This window comes from Taeniopygia guttata, chromosome 13 (assembly GCF_048771995.1).
Source record: "Taeniopygia guttata chromosome 13, bTaeGut7.mat, whole genome shotgun sequence".
NCBI lineage: Eukaryota > Metazoa > Chordata > Aves > Passeriformes > Estrildidae > Taeniopygia > Taeniopygia guttata.
In genome coordinates, this window is record NC_133038.1 from 9,941,635 (window position 1) to 9,959,787 (window position 18,153).

The following is an 18,153-nucleotide window of genomic DNA, read 5'->3' on the forward strand; positions in this document are numbered from 1 at the left end:
CTAATCAGAAGGAAACCTCCCTCACATTCCACAGCTGCAACCTATATAAGGGATGGGGCTCAGGCACTTTTGTTTTTCCTCGAATACTTGAGGGGAGGTTTGGTTTTTTTTATTTTCCATCCGCAGCCCTCAAGAGCATGGAGAGCACTTGGAGGATTTGTGTCTGTTTGTCCTGCTGCTTGCCCTGGCTCTCTGCTGGCACCCAGTTCTCACCCCGCTCCAGGGGTTGGGAGGACTCTGCGGAGGCCCCTGGGTTTTTGGCAGCCCCTGAGGATGCTGCGAACCAGCTCAGAGCGGGGCTGCAGCTGCCCCAAGGCGAGGCACCGGCCCATGCCCTCCTGCCCCCCTTGCTGAAGGTGCTGCACAACCGCGGCCCCCGGGGCTGGCACAGCGAGGCGCCGCGGCTGCAGCCGGACTCCAGGGCCCTTCGGTACATGAAGAGGCTGTACAGGATGTCTGCCACCAGGGACGGCATCCCCAAGGCGCAGCGAGGCCGCCTCTATAACACGGTGCGGCTCTTCACCCCGTGCTGGGAATGCGAGCACCGCCCCGCGCACCTGGGCAAAGGTAGGAGTGCGGCGCTGCTGGGAAGAAGGGTACGCGGGGTTTCTGTGTCTCCTCTGCCCGCAGCACCAGATAAAAATACCTCCTTCCTTTAGAGCTGCTGCTATTTTAGTCCTGGAGGTTCTTCTCCTGAACTGGGGGAGTTTTTCATAGCCTACTTGTCTTTGAGTGGCATTAGGTACAGACTTCACAGGCTGGGGAACACCACACAAGTGGTGTGTACAAGACATGCTGATGTTTTGGGCTGGCTCATCTCCTCATGAGTCAGAAAAAGCCACGAGCAGATCTGAGTGAAGTAAGAAAAATGGAAAAAATGTTGAGGCCTAATGGGCAGCACATTTCCTTCTATAGCCCATCTTGGCTTTGCTTTTTTTCCAAGAATTACAGCACTGGTGTGAGACTTGTACCAAGCTGCCAGAACCCACTGCCAGAGACTCCTCTCCTTGCCTGCTACATTTGCTAGAGAAGAATCATGACCTAAACCTGAAGGGAAGAGTAGAGTTACTCTCAAATCAGGCTCAGAACTGGGATGGCTGGGCATACTGTAACTTATGGTGCTTCCATGGCTTTCTTAAATGTGAGTCAATCACAACAGCACCTAGAAATTGTAGGCTGTTAATCCTGCTGAGGTGACTGAGTTCTCTGGACTCGGGCTTTTCACTAGAAAGACAGATACAAGCATTGTGCTGCTGCAGAGGAACAGGCCTTTAAGGTGGATTTTATGGTTTGTATCATCTAGAGTGTTTAGGTCCTGTTACCCCACACCAGCACCGGCTTTCTCTTGTGCTGGTTCTTTTAGAGAAATGAATTCGAATAACTGTTAAAATCAGGGGTTTTCTTTCGTTTTTAAAAATTTCTTAATTTTTACTTGTATGTCCCTGACCAAAGTAGAAATTTCACATAGTAAATGTAAGGGAGGGCATAGAAATGGTTTTCTTATGCTGCTGAATAAATTTTACTTATCCACTACAACAGTATTTATGTCTAGGTGGAAAAATAAGACACACTAATACTACAGGAATCTGTTTCCCTTCCCAGGAGATGTTCACTCAGTGGATTTGCTCTTCAACTTGGATCGTGTTACTGCTCTGGAGCACTTACTCAAATCCGTCTTGCTCTATTCCTTTGACACATCTGTTCCCATTTCCTCTTCCATCACCTGCATGTGCCATTTATCTCTTAAGGAACATGATTTTTCCAGCCAAGTCTGTCCCAGCATTTCCCACTCTCTAGCTTTTAGCCTGCACTTTGACGTTAGAAAACGCAAATGGGTGGAGATGGATGTGACTTCTTTCCTCCAGCCTCTGATTGCTATGAACAGGAGGAACGTCCATATGGCTCTGAACTTCACTTGTCTGATGGGTGACCCACAAGGGAGCACGAAACTGGAAAACGCTGTTAATGTGACACTGGTTCCCCCTTCCCTTCTGCTGTACCTGAATGACACCAGCGAGCAAGCTTATCACCGGGGGAGCTCACTGAGGCACGGGAGGAAAAGTAGCAGCCCGCTTGTGGATCTTCCAAAGGGTGACAGAGGACAAGGCAATCCCCAGGGTAAAAGGGCCTCTCGCCAGCGAAGGAACGAGAATCCCAAAGCGGCTCCGGCCACCTCAGCTCGTAACCTGAGCGAGTACCTGAAGCAGTTTGTGTTCCCTCAGAACGAGTGCGAGCTGCACAGCTTCCGCCTGAGCTTCAGCCAGCTGCGGTGGGACCGCTGGATCATCGCCCCGCACCGCTACAGCCCGCAGTTCTGCCGGGGGGAATGTCCCCGCGCCCTGGGCCACCGCTACGGCTCCCCGGTGCACACCATGGTGCAGACCCTCATCTACGAGCGGCTGGACCCCTCGGTGCCCAGGCCCTCGTGCGTGCCGGCCGCCTACAGCCCGCTCAGCGTGCTGACCATCGAGCCCGACGGCTCCATTGTCTACAAGGAGTACGAGGACATGATCGCCACCAAGTGCACCTGCCGCTAGCGGGACCGGCTTTGGGCGGGGTCTGCACTCCCGAACACAAAACGGGGTTCACATCAGAGCACCGATTTTTGTACTCACTCAGTCTTTCTAGAATGTGCAATTCAATGTAAACAGAGTCTTTTTATCGGGAGAATTTTGCACTTAAAATGGGGGAAAAGGTTCAACTACTAAATGTCTATTTTTAAGCTGATTTATTACAAAAAGAGATAAATAAATGGCTATCACTCATACCCTGACATGCTGTGCCTGCTACTCTGCCTCTAAAGAAACCTTGTGTGTGGCATCTCCAAAAATGACTAGGAAAGGGAGAAAGTCTTTAATGTTAGAATAATTTCTTCAGTTTTTCATTCTCCTTCCCCTACCACATTCCAGCTCTTCCAGGCACGGTGACAAAACCCTTCCTTACAGTTCTGTAAAGAGTTAACAGGTTGTTTTTTGCTTTTATTCTGTTGCACTCTTTGGGCTTTCTCAGCTAAAAGAAGGGTAAGAATTTAAGGGCAGCTCTGGGTAATTTGTGAACACTTAAATGAAAGCACTATTCTGGTAAAAATTGGCATCAGGTGAGGCTTTCTTTGATTTGAGAATAAGGAGCAGCTGTCCATGGGGTGAGGGCAGAGGATTGTCCACTAGAGCCACACGGCTACTGGCTTCTGATGTAGGAAGATTTGTTTAAAAAGCTTAATCCCCAAAAATGGCTTCTAAAAGCCTTAAATGTGTTGATGAAAATACTGTTCGGTGGGCTTAATATTCTGAAATGTGGGGCCACAGCTTTGTTTCCTCTCACAATGAAACTGTAGGTAACAAGTGCCTCAACTCTAGATGCTTCCACACCAAATTTTTACTGTAATTGATTTATTATGATTTATTTTCTCCTCCTGGACTTGGGGTTCATACACAAAACTTCTCAGCTTTAGTGGGGATTTTTCTGGTTTGCTTGTTAATTAAAGGATAGGGAGCAGCACTATATTGTAAAACCTGCTCAGAACATCCTTTAACATTGACTTGCTAATGGATTAATGAATAAATGCTGTAACTTTCTGCACTCAGCCACACAACCAGCCCCTACCTGAGATCCTGAGCAATTCCAGAGGCTGGGAACTCAGTCTGGCAGGGCAGGGATGCTGAGTGGTGTCACTGATGGTTCACCTGGTCACTGAACCCAGGGAGGGTGGGGTGTCTGGAGAGCTGGTGGAGGTGCAACAGGCACAAATCTGCCCAAAAAGTGAGGCTCCTGCTCCAGGTTTCAGTCTCTGACTGCTGAAATCAAAGAGGTTGACACCAAAAGCTCAAAGCAGAATCCTGGTGTCACATAAAACTATCCTGGTGTCAGCACTGTGGGTGGCTGGGTCAGTTTGGATTGTATCACTCCTGCTCATCCCTTCAAACTCTGGGAATTTGGCTTTGCTCACCTGCCAGAAAAGAAAATAAATGGAATTGTTTCCTGAGACAAACCTTTCTAATTATGGTGAAATGTCTAATGTAGCCCAATTGTCCTAATATATTGTAATATTCCATCAATGGGTATCATCTTCAATATAGTATAATAATTCCAGTAATAATATGTTAAATATGTGTAATATATTGTAATAATACCAACAATGTTGAACCTAATATATTCTAATAATAATTCCAAAAATGCTGAAGATGTTTAACATATTCAAACAAAACGAATATATTGTAATATATTAGTTTAAATAATGGAAAATATGTCTAATATAGCATAATGATCCAAATAAAGTTGAAGGTGCCTAATACAGTCTAATAATTCTACTATCATTCCAATCATGGTGAAAATGTCTAATATTCTAACCATTCTCATGTCTTCTAATAATAATTCCAATAATGTTAAATATACCTAACAATTCTAGTATCTTCTAATAATTTCAATTATGTGGAAGATGATTAATTATATTATAGTAATTCTAATAATTATCCATTAATGTGGAAGCTGAAGCTGCTATAGTATTATAATTCTAATATATGCTAATTATAATTGCAATAATTATGATCTCTAATATAGTCTAATAATAATTTAAGTAAGTTCGATGTTGAATGTATTCTATAATTCAAATAGTATGGAATATGTCTAATATAGTCTAAAAATTATAATAGGCTCTATTAATCACTCCAGTAATATTGAAGATATCTAATATAGTCTAATAGTAATTTCAGTTATGTGGTAGGTGTGTCATGCATTCTAATAATAATTCCACTATTGTTTATTGGGGGGTGGGGTGTGGCAGGATATTTAACCTTTAAAATCCTTTTCCAGCGCCGACTCTTCCATAATTCCACGATATTCTGCTTCAGACACTTCCGCGGAATTCCACAATCGCCACACAAAAGTGGGGGTTTTCCTCAGAACATTATTTATTTTCCATCGGAGCTCCATAATCGCCACACAAAAGTGGGGGTTTTCCTCAGACCATTACTTATTTTCCACCGGAACTCTACAATCACCACACAAAAGTGGGTTTTTTCTCCATTATTTGTTTTTGGCGGGTTTCCCGCGCTGAGGCACCGCCCCCCTCACGGCGCAGGTGCCTCGCGTACCCCCCCCCCCCCCCATTCCCCTCAGGGTAGGGTCCGCTTATGGCGCAAATCATTTATTACAAATCTGTTAAAAACACACTTTAGATAAACTGCGATTTATCGCACGCGTATTTCCCCGCCTCTCCCGTTTATTACAAACAGAAAACGCAGCTCGCGGTGCCCCGGAAAGCCTCGCAAGGCCTCGCCGAGGCAGTTCCGGGGCGGGCGGCGGCCATTGCGCGGTGACCGAGGGGACACCGCGGCCATGGGGAAGCACTTCGGGAACCTGGCGCGGGTGCGCCATGTCATCTCCTACAGCCTGTCGCCCTTCGAGCAGCAAGCCTTCCCCAATGCCGTGTCCCACGGCGTCCCCAACGTGGCCCGCCGCTTCGCCTCCCAGGTGTTGAGAGTGGTGCCCCGTGAGTACAGGGGGGGAAATATCTCTTTTTTTACCCCCTTCGTAGTGCAGATTTGGGGAGGGGGAGCATTTGGGCAGGTGGGGTTGTGGGGATGTTGCTGTGTCGCAGGAGGCAGGTGCTGTGCGCGGTGCAGTGTCCCTTCACTGCGATGTCCCCATACTGTGAATATTCCATTCTCCCAGTGTCCCCGTGTTGTGAAATCCCCTTATTGCAGTGTCTTTCTATAGGTGTCCCGTCATCGTATGCCACTTCATTGCACAGTGAATGGCATAAGTGAATGCCCCCTTACTGCAGTGTCCCCTCGCTGCACTATTCCCTCAGAGCAGTGTTCCCTCGTTCCACTGTCCCGTTATGGAGTGTCCCTTTCTAGCAGTGTCCCCTCGCTGTGATGTCCCCTGACCGTGCCTTCCTCTGTCCCTGCCAGCGCTGGCCCTCGGTTACCTCATTTATTCCTGGGGGACGCAGGAGTTCGAGCGGCTCAAGAGGAAGAACCCGGCTGACTACGAGCACAACCAGTGACCAGGAGCAGTGACCAGTGACCAGAGCAGAGCTCCCCGGGGACCTGCTGTGCTGTTCCCATGGCCGGAGGGGATTAACAGGAGATAAGCCTTGGCTAATAAACTGTAACTTTGCCCCATGACTCTGTGTGAAATGCGTGTCTTGAGCTGTTTGAGGTGAGAAGCATTAAATCCCTTGTCTGGTTCTCTCTGTACAGGCAGATAATCAGGCTGAAGTTCCATGTGCTCGGATGTTTTATCTTAGAGCACTTCCAGCTTTCGTAATTCCTGTTTCTTTGAAATATTCCTCACTATAAAGTGCAGCAAGGGCTAGTTTGAAATTGTTCCTTGTCCCCTTTATTTTTCCCATCACTGGCCGCTGCTTCTCTCCAGCCTTGAGGTGTGTGAAAAACAAACACTGCCTAGTTTGGTATTGATTAAAGCTGGATGGGCTGGCTGGTGGCTTGGGATTTGGGGTGGACCCTGACCTCTGGCCGGAGGCTCGCTCTTCACGGGAGCCCCGGGCAGAAGATGAAGGGGAACAGGTACAGGCTGCACCAGGAGAGGTTTCATCTCTGTGTAACAAAGGAATTTTTTCCAGTGAGAACAATCCGTCCCTGGAACAGCCTGGCAGTTTCAGGAGGTGACTGGACGAGGTGCCAGGTAACCTCCTCTGGGCTCGCTTCCCAAAAATGTCTGCACCAGCTGATCTGCCAAGGTCCCTTCCAACCTGGGCTGTTCTCTGATCCTGTGATTCTAATTACCTAGTTATGCTAATCTTAACTGGGTAATTAACAACACTCTGATATCTGATCAGCAGTTAAGAGACTGCATCAGAACCTTCTTGAAAATTGCCAGGAGAAGCAAGACTTTAATGCCTGAAGATGATTAAAAAATCAGCTGCTGGTAATAAAGTTGACACAGGGTGACAAATTTACCGTGTCTCTGAGTACAGAAACACCTTCACTGTTGGAAGCTCAGAACACCTGGCTGGTTCCTTTATCTTAAATTTTTTCCTCCCAATGTTCCTCTGACTGCCTCCAGCTCCCACCCCATGCAGAGCAACACGTTCGTGTTCCTGCTGTGCTATTCCAGGAGCTGTCCTGGGAGTTTATCTTATCTGCAGGGCAGGAATGACGCTTCCCTGTGTGCTTAGGGCGGGCCTGTCAGGCAGACAATGATGCTCAGGCTCTCACTTCAGGAAGCTGGAGCGATGCAATTTTTATAGCTCAGTGCTGGAGTATTTTGGGGAGCAGAGCACGTGAGACTGAGCTCAGCCTCTTGTGTTGCCTCCAAGCACAGCCTGAGGCTGGCATAAGCAGCAATAAAATCAATCAGCCAGTGCTCCCAAGTTGTCCCAAAAATATTCCGTGCTTAGCTGCATTTTGGGTCACTGGTATTTTCTAGGCAGCTTAAGCAAGTGGGGAGCAAGCTGGCTGCTGTGAGCTGGCAGAGATGTATAGAGACAGATTTATCCCTGAAGAGACCTCAAAGCTCATCCAGTGTCACCCCTGCCATGGCAGGGACACCCTCCCCTGTCCCAGGCTACTCCCAGCCCTGTCCAGCCTGGCCTTGGACACTTGCAGGGATGCAGGGGCAGCCACAGCTGCTCTGGGAAATGTGTGTCAGGGCCTCACAGGGATCAATTCCTTCCCAGTACCCCATCTAACCCTGCCCTCTGGCAGTCTGGAGCCATTCCTCCTGGTCTGTCACTGTGCCTGCAGAAAAGTCCCTCTCCCTGAGATGTTCCATTCGGAACGTGGTGTCCTGCTCACGGTGCCTCCGAGAGCCGCAGAGCTGGGTGGCCTCACCCAGCCCCTGTGACACTGTGCCTCAGCAGCTCTGTCCCTGTGTTTGTCCCAGCGGCTGCCCGGGGCTCTCACGAGGTCCCCGCTCTTCTCACAGACGGCTGAACTGCGCCTGGCCCAGGGGCCAGACTAAGGCAAACAGAGGGGCAGCGGCACCGCGGCCACGCGCCGGCCCTGGCCAGGGTCAGCCCGAGGGACAGGGACAGCACCGAGCTGCTCCAGCAGCAGCAGCAGCCTGCTGCTACCCTGCCCAGCCATCCCCTGCCCCTGCCCCTGCCCCATCCTGCCCCTGCCCAGCCATCCCAAACCTGCCCTGCCATCCTGTGACCGTGCCCACCCATCCCAAACCTTCCCACCCATCCCAACCCTGCCCTGCCATCCTGTGACCGTGCCCACCCATCCCAAACCTTCCCACCCATCCCGACCCTGCCTTGCCAACCTCCACCTGGGATGCAGGCCCCATTCCCGGCTGGGATGGCTCCTGCCAGCCCTGTGGCAGTGGGAGTTCGACCCATGGGCATTTCAGAATCTGAACAAGGGGCTTGAGAAGTTTTCACTCATTAATTTCTGTTCTCCTTTGGGCAATTATTAGAAGTGGCAACAGAGCAACATTTTGTGTTTCTTTCCTCACATCTCTGTGGTGTCTTCCCGCCCTGGGGGAACTGAGGGCATGGAAAGGAGCAGCTCAGTTATACTCTTTTTTTTTTCCCCCAGTTTCTTGCACAGAGCACTTTGCTGCCTGACAGGGACAGTCTGATGCTATTAGTGACCCAGAAGGACAGACAACAATTCTGATCTATCATCACAAAGTACCAGACTTCCCCAGCCAACAAAGCTGAGAGGATGACTTACAGAAGGCTCTGCTGCTCTTCCAAATCCTGAGCTTCATGGAAGAAGTCAGGGCTCCTGGTGCTTGTCCTCCTTTGTGTTTCACACTAATGCCTGACGGAACAGCAGAAATTAGAACTGAGATGAACGAAGGACTCCATGGGAAAAACAACTGAGAAATTCCCAGCCAAATAAAAAATAAACTTTTTAAGTTCAGCTACTTGTCTGTCATGATTTACTGTCCCATTTTCTTCCCTTCTTAAGATCCAAAAAGGTGAAATAATGAAAATTTTGCTTCCTCCTCCCAGAGAAGCAAAATAAGTAGGGCAGAGGAAGGTGTGTAAGAACCATCCTATGATGGGAAAGATAAAATAGTGTTGTACACTTTGCTGGAAAGGTTTTTCTTTTAATCCCAATGAAATTTGGGCTAAGGGGTAATCATCTGACATCACAGCATTATCTTAATCTAAGTCACTTGCCCTCCACGCTGGCACTTCTGCCTTCATATTAAGCAATCAGAGAAATAGAGCCCGTGACATCCAGATCTGTATTTACAATTTAGCTAAAACAGTTCATTATACACTTTTTACTTTATAAAGTATTTACTTGAATTCTGTATTCCAAAACCTGCACATGGTGACACAAGTTGGAATTCTCTACATAACTCTGCAGTCGCAGATGTCTTGACCCGACAGATGTGGGTACCAGACAGAAGCACAGTGTGGTTTGGGTCGGAAAGGCCCTTAAAGCTCCTGCAGCTCCCCCCACCCTTCACTAGCCCAGGTTGCTCCAAGCCCCATCCAACGAGATCCACAAGATCCCCCAGGTGAGGAGCCATGAGACACTGGGACAAGCACAAGTGTGTAGGCAGAGGGGAGAGATGAGAGGTACCAGCTGTGCCCACACTTTCCTCTGCTGCTGCTGCAATCTCACTCCACAATGGAAAAACTGAAGTTTCCTCTTGATGACAATGAGCCCCTCCACCCCCATGGGAGCTGCTGGCCCTTTTGGAAGCCTGATGCTGAGTGACACAGCTTGGGGCAGAGATGGCTCATCCATGAAACCACAGTCTGCACATGGAGCTTCTCAGCTCCAGACAAGCCCTGAGCAGCCTTTTCCATTATCTGCCTAGAGATGATTATCTTTGACACCTTGCAAGAGCTCTGTGAGTTATCACACATTTTGCATTCCCAAACCCAGCTGGAAAGTGTTACACCTGCTTTTTGAGCACTGTGTGCCTGGAAATAAAGGTTAAGCAACTTCCTTATGGTTCTTTCATGTAGCAAGAGTGAGAAACAAATCAAAAGTACAGCTCTCTGCTCCAAATCAGCTTGGTAAGACAACCCTTACCCCTGGTTGGCTAACTCAGAGCTATAGAAGTTAAATTAGGCTTTTGATCTTGACCACAATAATTTGGGCCACCCCCCTTTTGCTTACAAATAGACCATGGAGTTCTGGTAACATCTTAGGAGAAATTTAAAAAAAGGAACAGCTGGCACAAGAGGTCAGCACAACTGACCAGACAAAGTACAAGTGGAAGGGGAGTAAATCATTAGCTCGAGATAGGCCTTGAACCAGATCACTGCAGCAGATGTAGACTTAGCAATTCTCCCTTGCTCCAAAGCGAACTTTGCTCCTGTAATAACTGGCAGGTGATGCAACGATAAGAGAATGAAGTCTATAAAAATGTGGCTGACAGCCTGGGAAGTCCTGACTGGAGCTCTTTGTGCCTCCTCTGCCCACGGCTGCTCCAAGTGACAGCTCCCTCTGGGAAGATGCACTGGTGGAAAGTGATGGCAGCCCTTCTGCTCTGCTCACTGCTGCTCAGCCAGGTAAACTGAGATCATACTGAAATAAACTATTTAAAGGGCTAATTCAAAGGACAGGCAGTCCATAAAAGCTGTTGTGATTTGGATGGACAACTGGCAGGAGTTAAGAGGTGACAGCAGGGCTTTTTACAGGATTCAACATCATAAAAATGTAAGAGTTACTGCCTAGTGAATACTGGGCTACTCTGGGCCATAGCTTAGCCAGTGATTCTGCCTTCACTCCCAAGAAGATTAAAACCATCATTAATTTGGGTAGGTATTTCTTCGGGGTTGGGCTGCAAGTCGTGCTTTACCCAGCGGGTGCTGCTATCTGAAAACCAGGAAGATTTCAAAGTGCTTCACTTACAATGAAGACTGCTGGCCTCAGCAGCAGCAGAAGGGACGGCTGCAGCTGCCACGTGTGCTGAAGGTCCCCTGTTCTGTTCCAGAGCCACGGCGTGTCCCTGTCCCCGAGGCAGGCCCGCAGCCCCCGGCAGCGGCGGATGACGCCCTTCTGGAGAGGGGTGTCCCTGAGACCCATCGGAGCCTCGTGCCGAGACAACAGCGAGTGCCTCACCATGCTCTGCAGGTAACCGCGCTCAGCTTCCCACCTGGGCTCTCCAAACGGCATCCAGAGGTCACTCTGGGCATACAAAAGATACCAGGAATAGATGGGGTAACAGACTCAGACTCTTTAGTAAGCAGAACAAACAGAGCAGAGTCCAGGACTCCCGAGTGCCAGCCCCAGTCCTTTCACTGCAACCCCAAATAACCTGGCTGGGCAAAGAGAACAGAGGGCTCCAGACAGCTTTTGGGCCATTTATAGACCTTCCCATTAATCCTTCCTTGTAAAGCATGTACTAACAAAAAGTGAAAAATCTTCTATTAATATCTTACCCTAAATTAATCACTTCAAGGTGATTATTTAAGCTCCTAGTTTAGAAAGCAACTACAATATCAAAAGCTATTTAGTTCTCATTAGGCATGAGCAAATTGTCCAATAACATATAAATTGATTAGTTAAAATTATTACTTAAGGACTGAAAGGTGATTTTGTATGGCACCTGTTGTACAGATACACCAGCACTCGGAGACAAGATAGAAAATAGTCATTTTCTACTATACGTAAATAGCACTAATGGATAAGTATCTCCTATTCTTAATAAATATTATATACTATATATAGTATAATATATAGATAATACACTATATGGATGTCCTACTATTAATGGAATTATTATAAGTAAGCTTATTTTATATTATAAATTACCAGGATAAGTAAGTAAATAGGACAGGGTGGTTGGGGCTGCTATGCTATGTTTGGAATTCTGATGGAAAGCAAAGACCAAAAAATGAATTAAGACTGAATAGCTGAGGGGAATAGAGTGCCTGAACCCAGCACTGCTGGCACAGGGGCACAAATGTACCTGGGACCCCTGGCTGAGCCTGGCAGGACAGCCCCAGCCCTCAGTGCCTCATGATGGGTTTCTTCCCCCAGGAAAAATCGCTGCCTCCTCTCCACGGCCTCGGCGTGAGCTGGCACCAAGCACAGCCTGCACTGTTACTGCTGCCCCTGCTGCACACCCTTGGGATGTATTTATTGACTGCTCAGGAGCTGCAAGGGCCTCCAGCAATCAGAGGATTTAATATTTCTGTCACATGTGCTGATGAAAGGACTTGAAGGAGCTCGAGAGCATCTCCTCCCACAGCCACGCCTCTGGAGGCCTCTGGCCAAGCTCAATAAAAGGGCTCTGCATCTCCTCCTCGTTTGGTTTTTTTGTAACGCTTCCTATTATTTATTTGAAGGTGAGAATTAAAATATATATTCAGCAAAGCAGCTTGGTTTTCCTTGTATCTTGGGCACATGGATGGTGAGCACAGACCTGGGGCTCAGTTCCAGCCAGACTTTGGACATTTATCCTTCCCCCTGGCAAGAGCATCAAGTAGATCAGGCCCCATCTCCTCCCAATCCAGCTCTTATCAATCAGCCCTCTGATAAAGGCCTGTTGGAAAGAGGGAGCCAAACTGATAATACTGATAGCAATTCCAATATCCCAAATATACCCAGCAATAGGTGGATTGAGAACTATTTACTTTTAATTACTTCTATTCAAAATTACTTAAATACATGTCCTAGACTGACTTTTGCCACTGACCTTCTCTCCTGTCTTAAAATGAATTGACCAAAATGATGTTTTGATGTGTTGGATGTTGACTTGGAGGCTGAAAGACAAAAAAAAATATCAGCAAGTCTGGACACACACATTGGATGCTACTTTTCTTTTGTTTCACAGAACAGTAGGATCAAGGAAAGAAAATTCTGCCTCAAAATGCACTTCCAGGGAGGAGAAGGCCCCACAAAACAGATACAAGCAAAGGGGGTTGGAAGTTTAATACAGAAAATCTATTTGATATTTATTAAACTTAGTTTCTCCAGTTACAGTTTTGCATTGTACAAAGCATTTTAATGACACAGTAGTTAAAAAGATCTTTACAAATTGAAATGTGATACCCTTTTCTCCAAATATTTTAATTGCCATAAATTTGTTTAAAAATACACATTAAACGCATGTTTCAGACACTAAACTTTCTATAATCTCAATACCACAAAATACATAGAATATACTATACAGATGTGGAAAAAATCTAGTTAGTATATAATACTTTGCTCACCATTAACAGCTTTATTACGTGAAATGCACATACTGACTTAGAAATCCTAATTTTGAGCCCCAAAGTACCCTTTGAAATTTCAAATGTATTGCAACAAATAAAATCACAGTTTGCTTCTATTTTTTCTGGTTTTGGTTGAAGACAGATGCCCAAATCTTTTGATAGAAAACAAAATGTAACACATGGACTTGTCATGTACAAAGCATAAAACAGAGACATCCCATTAGTTACTAACAGTACCTTTCTGTAGGATTAATCAGGGCTTCATTTATAAGTGACAGGTTAAAAGTTACCTCCCCTCCCCAGCCCTCCCCCAAAAGAAAAACCCCTTCTTCACCAAATAATAATTTCAAATAAGATAAAGGATTTTTAATAAATATATAAGCACTTTATCCTCCATATACAAAATTTTTTTTTAAAACAATTTAAAAGGGGGACCAGATACAAATGTCAGGAACTGTGCTTGGAAAGTCATGCCTGGTCCTTGGAGTAGTTTGGGATGTGGAATGCCAAGGCAGCGCCAGGAGCCAGGGCAGGGCTGGAGGCAGGGAGGGCTGCCCCAGAACGGGCACACGGAATTGAGCTCCCAGGTGGGATTGAAGCAGGGAGAGCACGGGCACACCAAGAGCCCGGCTGGGAGCTGGAGCAGCTCCCAGGACACACAGGGGCTGAGCTGAGCTGCCCAGGACACACAGGGGCTGAGCTGAGCTGCCCAGGACACACAGGGGCTGAGCTGAGCTGCCCGGGGGCACCACAACCCCTTCCCTCCCCAGGGGCAGCCCAGCCCCAGCCCCGGAGCCTCGGGCACACCGAGACCCCACCCCGTGCTCTGGAACCCCCCAGAACTGCTCTGGTTGGGTGAGCAAAGCTCTGGCTCCTCTCTGTCCTTCAGGATGCCCAGCACTGACCTCGCTGCTGCTGCTGCTGCTCGGAACAGGGGATTTCCAGAACACTGACACATCACAGGGAGAAGTTTCAACCCTGACCCAAGGATTTGTCGTGAAGGTAAGAATTTGGAAAGTTGTTTACTCCCCAATGGGTAATTCAAACTTGACTTGCTCAGGCCCTTGTGGATCTGCCTCAATGGAAACACTGCAGTGACAGCAAAAATCTGTTCGGAAAATGACATTAAATACAGCAAAGGTAGTTTCTTTCTCTTTCCAGCAGTTTGCCTTTTGGGCAAACTCCATAATTCTCTGCCTACGGCTTTATTTTACTTGCCCCAGGCAAGTGCTACATCATTCCCATAAATTCTGACTCTCTGTGTGTTGGGGCCATTCATAAATACATTTCAGGGCATTTTTTGTTACCACAGCAATCAAGCCTCAGCAATCTAAAGGAATATACATTGCACTCCTGGATAATATGCAATATTTATCACCAATAAGATGGTGACTCAGCACTCAATAAATAATATATCAATATAGTCAGTTGCACCATAATCTAAAAACAAGTATAACATATACTTTGGACAGACTGAGTCATATATATATACATATATATTAAAAGACACATACAATACAAATTGCATACTGCCATCGAAGCCAAGGAGAGCCATCCGTCTGCTCTGCTTTATGGCTGAGATTCAAATCAAAACAAAACTCTTGGGCTGGTTTACTCTGGGGTCCTGAAGATTTGTTTGGAATTATAAATGGTTTGCACCTTTATCACCTGGAACCTGCAAGTCTGAGAGCAAAGTCAAACAGCACAGATAGCTGAGCAAGCCTAGTCTGATTGAGCCATTTATAAGATTCACCAACTGGGGCCATGATCAGCAAGGGAATTCAAATTACAGCATTGATATGTATTGATCCATATTCCCTGCCCAGGGAATCATTTGGGAAGCCAGGATTGGGGAGTCCCTCCTTAGTCACTCCTGTGACCTGCACTCCCCCTGTGGTGCTGGGAGCTGTCCAGGACAGGGACAGAGCCCTCCTGCTTTGGCAGAAGGATGGAAGCCTAGGACTTATTTGCTTTATTTTTTGGCTATAAAATCTGATCAAGTACAGAACTTTCCTCTTGGAAACAAGGGTCAATCCCAAATGGAGATATGCTTTTGGAATTGTGAGGTTTGAACTGATCTGTTTGCACCAGCCCCAGCTGCACAAGGCATTTCCCAGCACGGACACAACGCCTGGGACAGCACTGCAGAGGATATGCCACCATGGAGTTCACCCTTCAGCTGGGACACTTCCAACCAGCTCAGGTCCACACTTGGACACCATGCTAAAAAAGCCTTCTGGTTGTTTAAAGCCAATTTCTAAGATCCACTGCTCTAGGGATAAGCAATGCGTTTTCAAGGGGCCAATTTTGGTGACACCGAAAGGTATTTGTGGGACTCCAGTTAAAGGAAAAAAAATTCCCCGAGATGCCACCATTCCTGCTGACAGCAATGGTGACTGTGCACAAAGGAGCAAGCCAAGAACAGCCACGCTGGCTAGTGCAGCACTACACACAAACCCACCCACGAATGCAACTTCTACCAAGGGATTTCTCAGCGTCAGAGGTGTGCGAGGCACTTCAGAGGAGGAAAGGAAACACAGCTGACAGTGTCCCATGCCCACGGCGGGGAGTTTGAGGGTACAGAGTTCTGTCTCCAACAGCAAAGACTAACAGAAAGGTGACCTTGCACAGTGATTCCATAAAAAGGATGCTGGGACAGACCTGAAGAGTCGAGTCAGGGAGAGCCCCAGGTCTGTTCCCCGTTTATCAATCCGGACGTAGCAAAGCTTTTCTGGAAGTACAAAACACGCTGGGACGCAAAGGAAGCTCTACGAAGATGCAGCTACCTTGTAGTAGGTTACTAATTTGCAAAACTTCTAAACTCTTAAAGCCCATAGGACATACTGCAGTACTAAGGAGCGTAGAATTCTATTCCTTCTCTCGAGGTTGCCGTGATTTTGGCACTTAACTACACCTACACAAAAAATTTAGTGCAATAATTTTCCTGAACATGCACGTTCATATCTGGTACAGAATAAAGGGTTCAATGGGAGAGAAAACAAAGCAGCATTCCACAATCTCACTCCAAAGGATTCAGAGTTGGACTCTGGGGAAGGAGACCACCACGATGAGTCAGTTTGTGTGATAGACACTGGGACTTTGAAAAAGGAAATGGAATTTTACCCAAGTACTGCAGAAGACCACTGCATACAGTATACCTGGTCCTGCTGTAAAACATCTTGTAAACAGTTCATAAAATCTTCATCTAAAAGTAAGGCATAAGGCACACCAGACATGTTGGGGGCACTAAGCAATACTGAAAGCAGTAGCATTTGAAACCTTTAACTCAGACAAGCACCTCACGTGGAAAGGTACTTTGGTTTGCACTCGGAGAGGGGCCACCTGCAGCTCCACCAACCCTCTGTGGCACCCAGCAGCCCCCTCGGGAGTGGACATTACGTGACATGAACGGGACCTTCATCAGCACGGGGTAAAGCCAAGTTTGCCATCCATCCTGCACAGAACGGTGCTTCCTGCAGGAGCAGCTCTGCTCCCACCCCACGGTGCCTGCTGCACTGCCAGCCTGTAGTGTCCATCCCCAGCAGACCCTAAGACAACAAAATGGACCTAGAGTTCTACTAAAGATTCCTGGTTTCTCAGTCAATGGAAAAGATGCAAATGACCGTTCCGGTAGGAACTGAGCTACTCTTGGGTTTGGAACCACAAAGTTCCCCAATTTTGTAACTGTCCGAAAGTGACAAGCACGGAAACAAAAGGAATTTGAAATGAAGAGATGCAAAAAAGCACAAGATTGTCCTTTTCCAAAGCCTTTCCTGTTTGCATCGCACCCATCGGACTGAAGGTCATTCCTACACCATTGCCTGGATGTTACATTAAATGCAAATTACTGTAATGTTTTGTGATTGTTATAGTGTTAATCGATGGCTTGAAGCTGCCTTGGAAACAATCCAAGGCAGATCCAGCTAAATATTTTTCCATATAAATTTCTTTATAATTCATTTAAATGAAGTATCTCAATACGTAGAAGAATATCTGGAACTTTTCTATTTAGTACAAATTCTGCAATAATAAATCTGTAGTTGTCATTTATTAGTCGACTCATAGGCATTAGGCATGAGAAGTATGGTGTCCCTACTCGTTAGAACCTATCAACCCTAGTTCCTTTTACAGGCTCTACCACCACAAGACATTACAGAGTAACAAAGCTCACGAAGTACTTAAATAAAGTGTCTAGGTTTAATTTCTAAGTACTCAAAAGGGGAAATTTAGGGAAGAAGATATAGCTAAAACCAGCCCCAAAGGGGGCTTTTCAAAATTAAAATTAAAAAAATTAAAATAAATAGGATTTAAACTGACTATTCATGTATTGTGACTGGAATTCCAATGATCTATCCATGACAGATCAGCAAAACTACAACTTTTACGTAGCAAATTTTCAAATATTTAAATAACTTAAACCGGGAATACTGGAGAAGTCCATGAACCAGCTGATTTGGGGTTAAACACAAAACACAAATGAGGATGGGAGACATGGGAAAGCATTCCTTGCTCTTAGTGTCAACTAAGCAATGTGTTATGGCAGTCTTCCTTATTGACATGACACAGTGTTGTGGAGAGGAATCAGAGGCAGCTGAAGAGGGGCAGGGCAGGGCTGGGCTGGCTCCTCACTTGGCGTCCAGGCGCAGCCAGTGCAGGCCCTGCCGTGTGTAACGCACCAGCTCCGTCATGATGCTCGTGTTAAACACCAGGGGCCCCATCACCTTGTCCAGTTCTGCAAAGAACTCTGCAACAGCACAAACACACGTTAATGAAGCACCTTTGGTAACCACACCCCACCCCAGCTCCCAGCATCAACAGCTGGGGTAGGAAAAAAGGGAATGAGGAGAGGTGGGGGAATGGGGGAGTCAGGAGAAAGGTCCTTGCTAATCCATGTCTTTACTCTTCTGCACAAGACTGCCTGGAAACAACTAAACCACTGCCAAACTTCTTGGTTTTCCCCTAAAACTTGTATCTCACTAGTTGACAATAATTAAACTACTGCCAAACTTCCTTAAGGAGTTTTCACTAAAGAATTCCAGAAAGGGAAA

General features: G+C 46.8%; 4 protein-coding genes across 4 annotated transcripts in view; 3 read left to right on the top strand and 1 right to left on the bottom strand.

Moving 5' to 3' along the window:
• Positions 1-74: 74 nt before the first annotated feature.
• On the top strand, positions 75-2,829 carry GDF9 (growth differentiation factor 9). The gene is made up of 2 exons (XM_012574875.5): positions 75-567; positions 1,603-2,829. Exons 1-2 carry the CDS (start codon positions 138-140, stop codon positions 2,535-2,537), a joined length of 1,365 nt encoding a protein of 454 aa, XP_012430329.5. The 5' UTR covers positions 75-137; the 3' UTR covers positions 2,538-2,829.
• A 2,320-nt stretch (positions 2,830-5,149) lies between these two features.
• UQCRQ (ubiquinol-cytochrome c reductase complex III subunit VII) lies at positions 5,150-6,128 on the top strand. Its single transcript, XM_002193877.5, has 2 exons — positions 5,150-5,488; positions 5,913-6,128. The coding sequence occupies exons 1-2, from the start codon at positions 5,335-5,337 to the stop codon at positions 6,005-6,007; spliced, it is 249 nt and encodes an 82-aa protein (XP_002193913.1). The 5' UTR covers positions 5,150-5,334; the 3' UTR covers positions 6,008-6,128.
• A 4,183-nt stretch (positions 6,129-10,311) lies between these two features.
• On the top strand, positions 10,312-12,263 carry LEAP2 (liver enriched antimicrobial peptide 2). The gene is made up of 3 exons (XM_030284309.4): positions 10,312-10,453; positions 10,879-11,018; positions 11,928-12,263. The coding sequence occupies exons 1-3, from the start codon at positions 10,397-10,399 to the stop codon at positions 11,962-11,964; spliced, it is 234 nt and encodes a 77-aa protein (XP_030140169.2). The 5' UTR covers positions 10,312-10,396; the 3' UTR covers positions 11,965-12,263.
• A 548-nt stretch (positions 12,264-12,811) lies between these two features.
• The window catches only part of AFF4 (ALF transcription elongation factor 4), a 46,788-nt gene continuing 41,446 nt past the window's right edge, over positions 12,812-18,153 (bottom strand). The window contains exon 22 of the mRNA XM_012575044.5: positions 12,812-17,849. Within this exon, the coding sequence (XP_012430498.4) occupies positions 17,731-17,849 (119 nt within the window). The 3' untranslated portion in view covers positions 12,812-17,730. The remainder of the gene's footprint in view (positions 17,850-18,153) is intronic.

What these genes read in the sequence shown, in the direction of transcription:
- GDF9 (XM_012574875.5), top strand. Translation starts at nt 138, where the DNA reads ATGGAGAGCACTTGGAGGATTTGTGTCTGTTTGTCCTGCTGCTTGCCC. An exon ending in CCCCGCGCACCTGGGCAAAG is followed by an intron (nt 568 to 1,602) that starts GTAGGAGTGCGG and finishes TTCCCTTCCCAG; the next exon opens with GAGATGTTCACTCAGTGGAT.
- UQCRQ (XM_002193877.5), top strand. Translation starts at nt 5,335, where the DNA reads ATGGGGAAGCACTTCGGGAACCTGGCGCGGGTGCGCCATGTCATCTCC. An exon ending in GGTGTTGAGAGTGGTGCCCC is followed by an intron (nt 5,489 to 5,912) that starts GTGAGTACAGGG and finishes TGTCCCTGCCAG; the next exon opens with CGCTGGCCCTCGGTTACCTC.
- LEAP2 (XM_030284309.4), top strand. Translation starts at nt 10,397, where the DNA reads ATGCACTGGTGGAAAGTGATGGCAGCCCTTCTGCTCTGCTCACTGCTG. An exon ending in GCTCACTGCTGCTCAGCCAG is followed by an intron (nt 10,454 to 10,878) that starts GTAAACTGAGAT and finishes GTTCTGTTCCAG; the next exon opens with AGCCACGGCGTGTCCCTGTC. An exon ending in TGCCTCACCATGCTCTGCAG is followed by an intron (nt 11,019 to 11,927) that starts GTAACCGCGCTC and finishes TTCTTCCCCCAG; the next exon opens with GAAAAATCGCTGCCTCCTCT.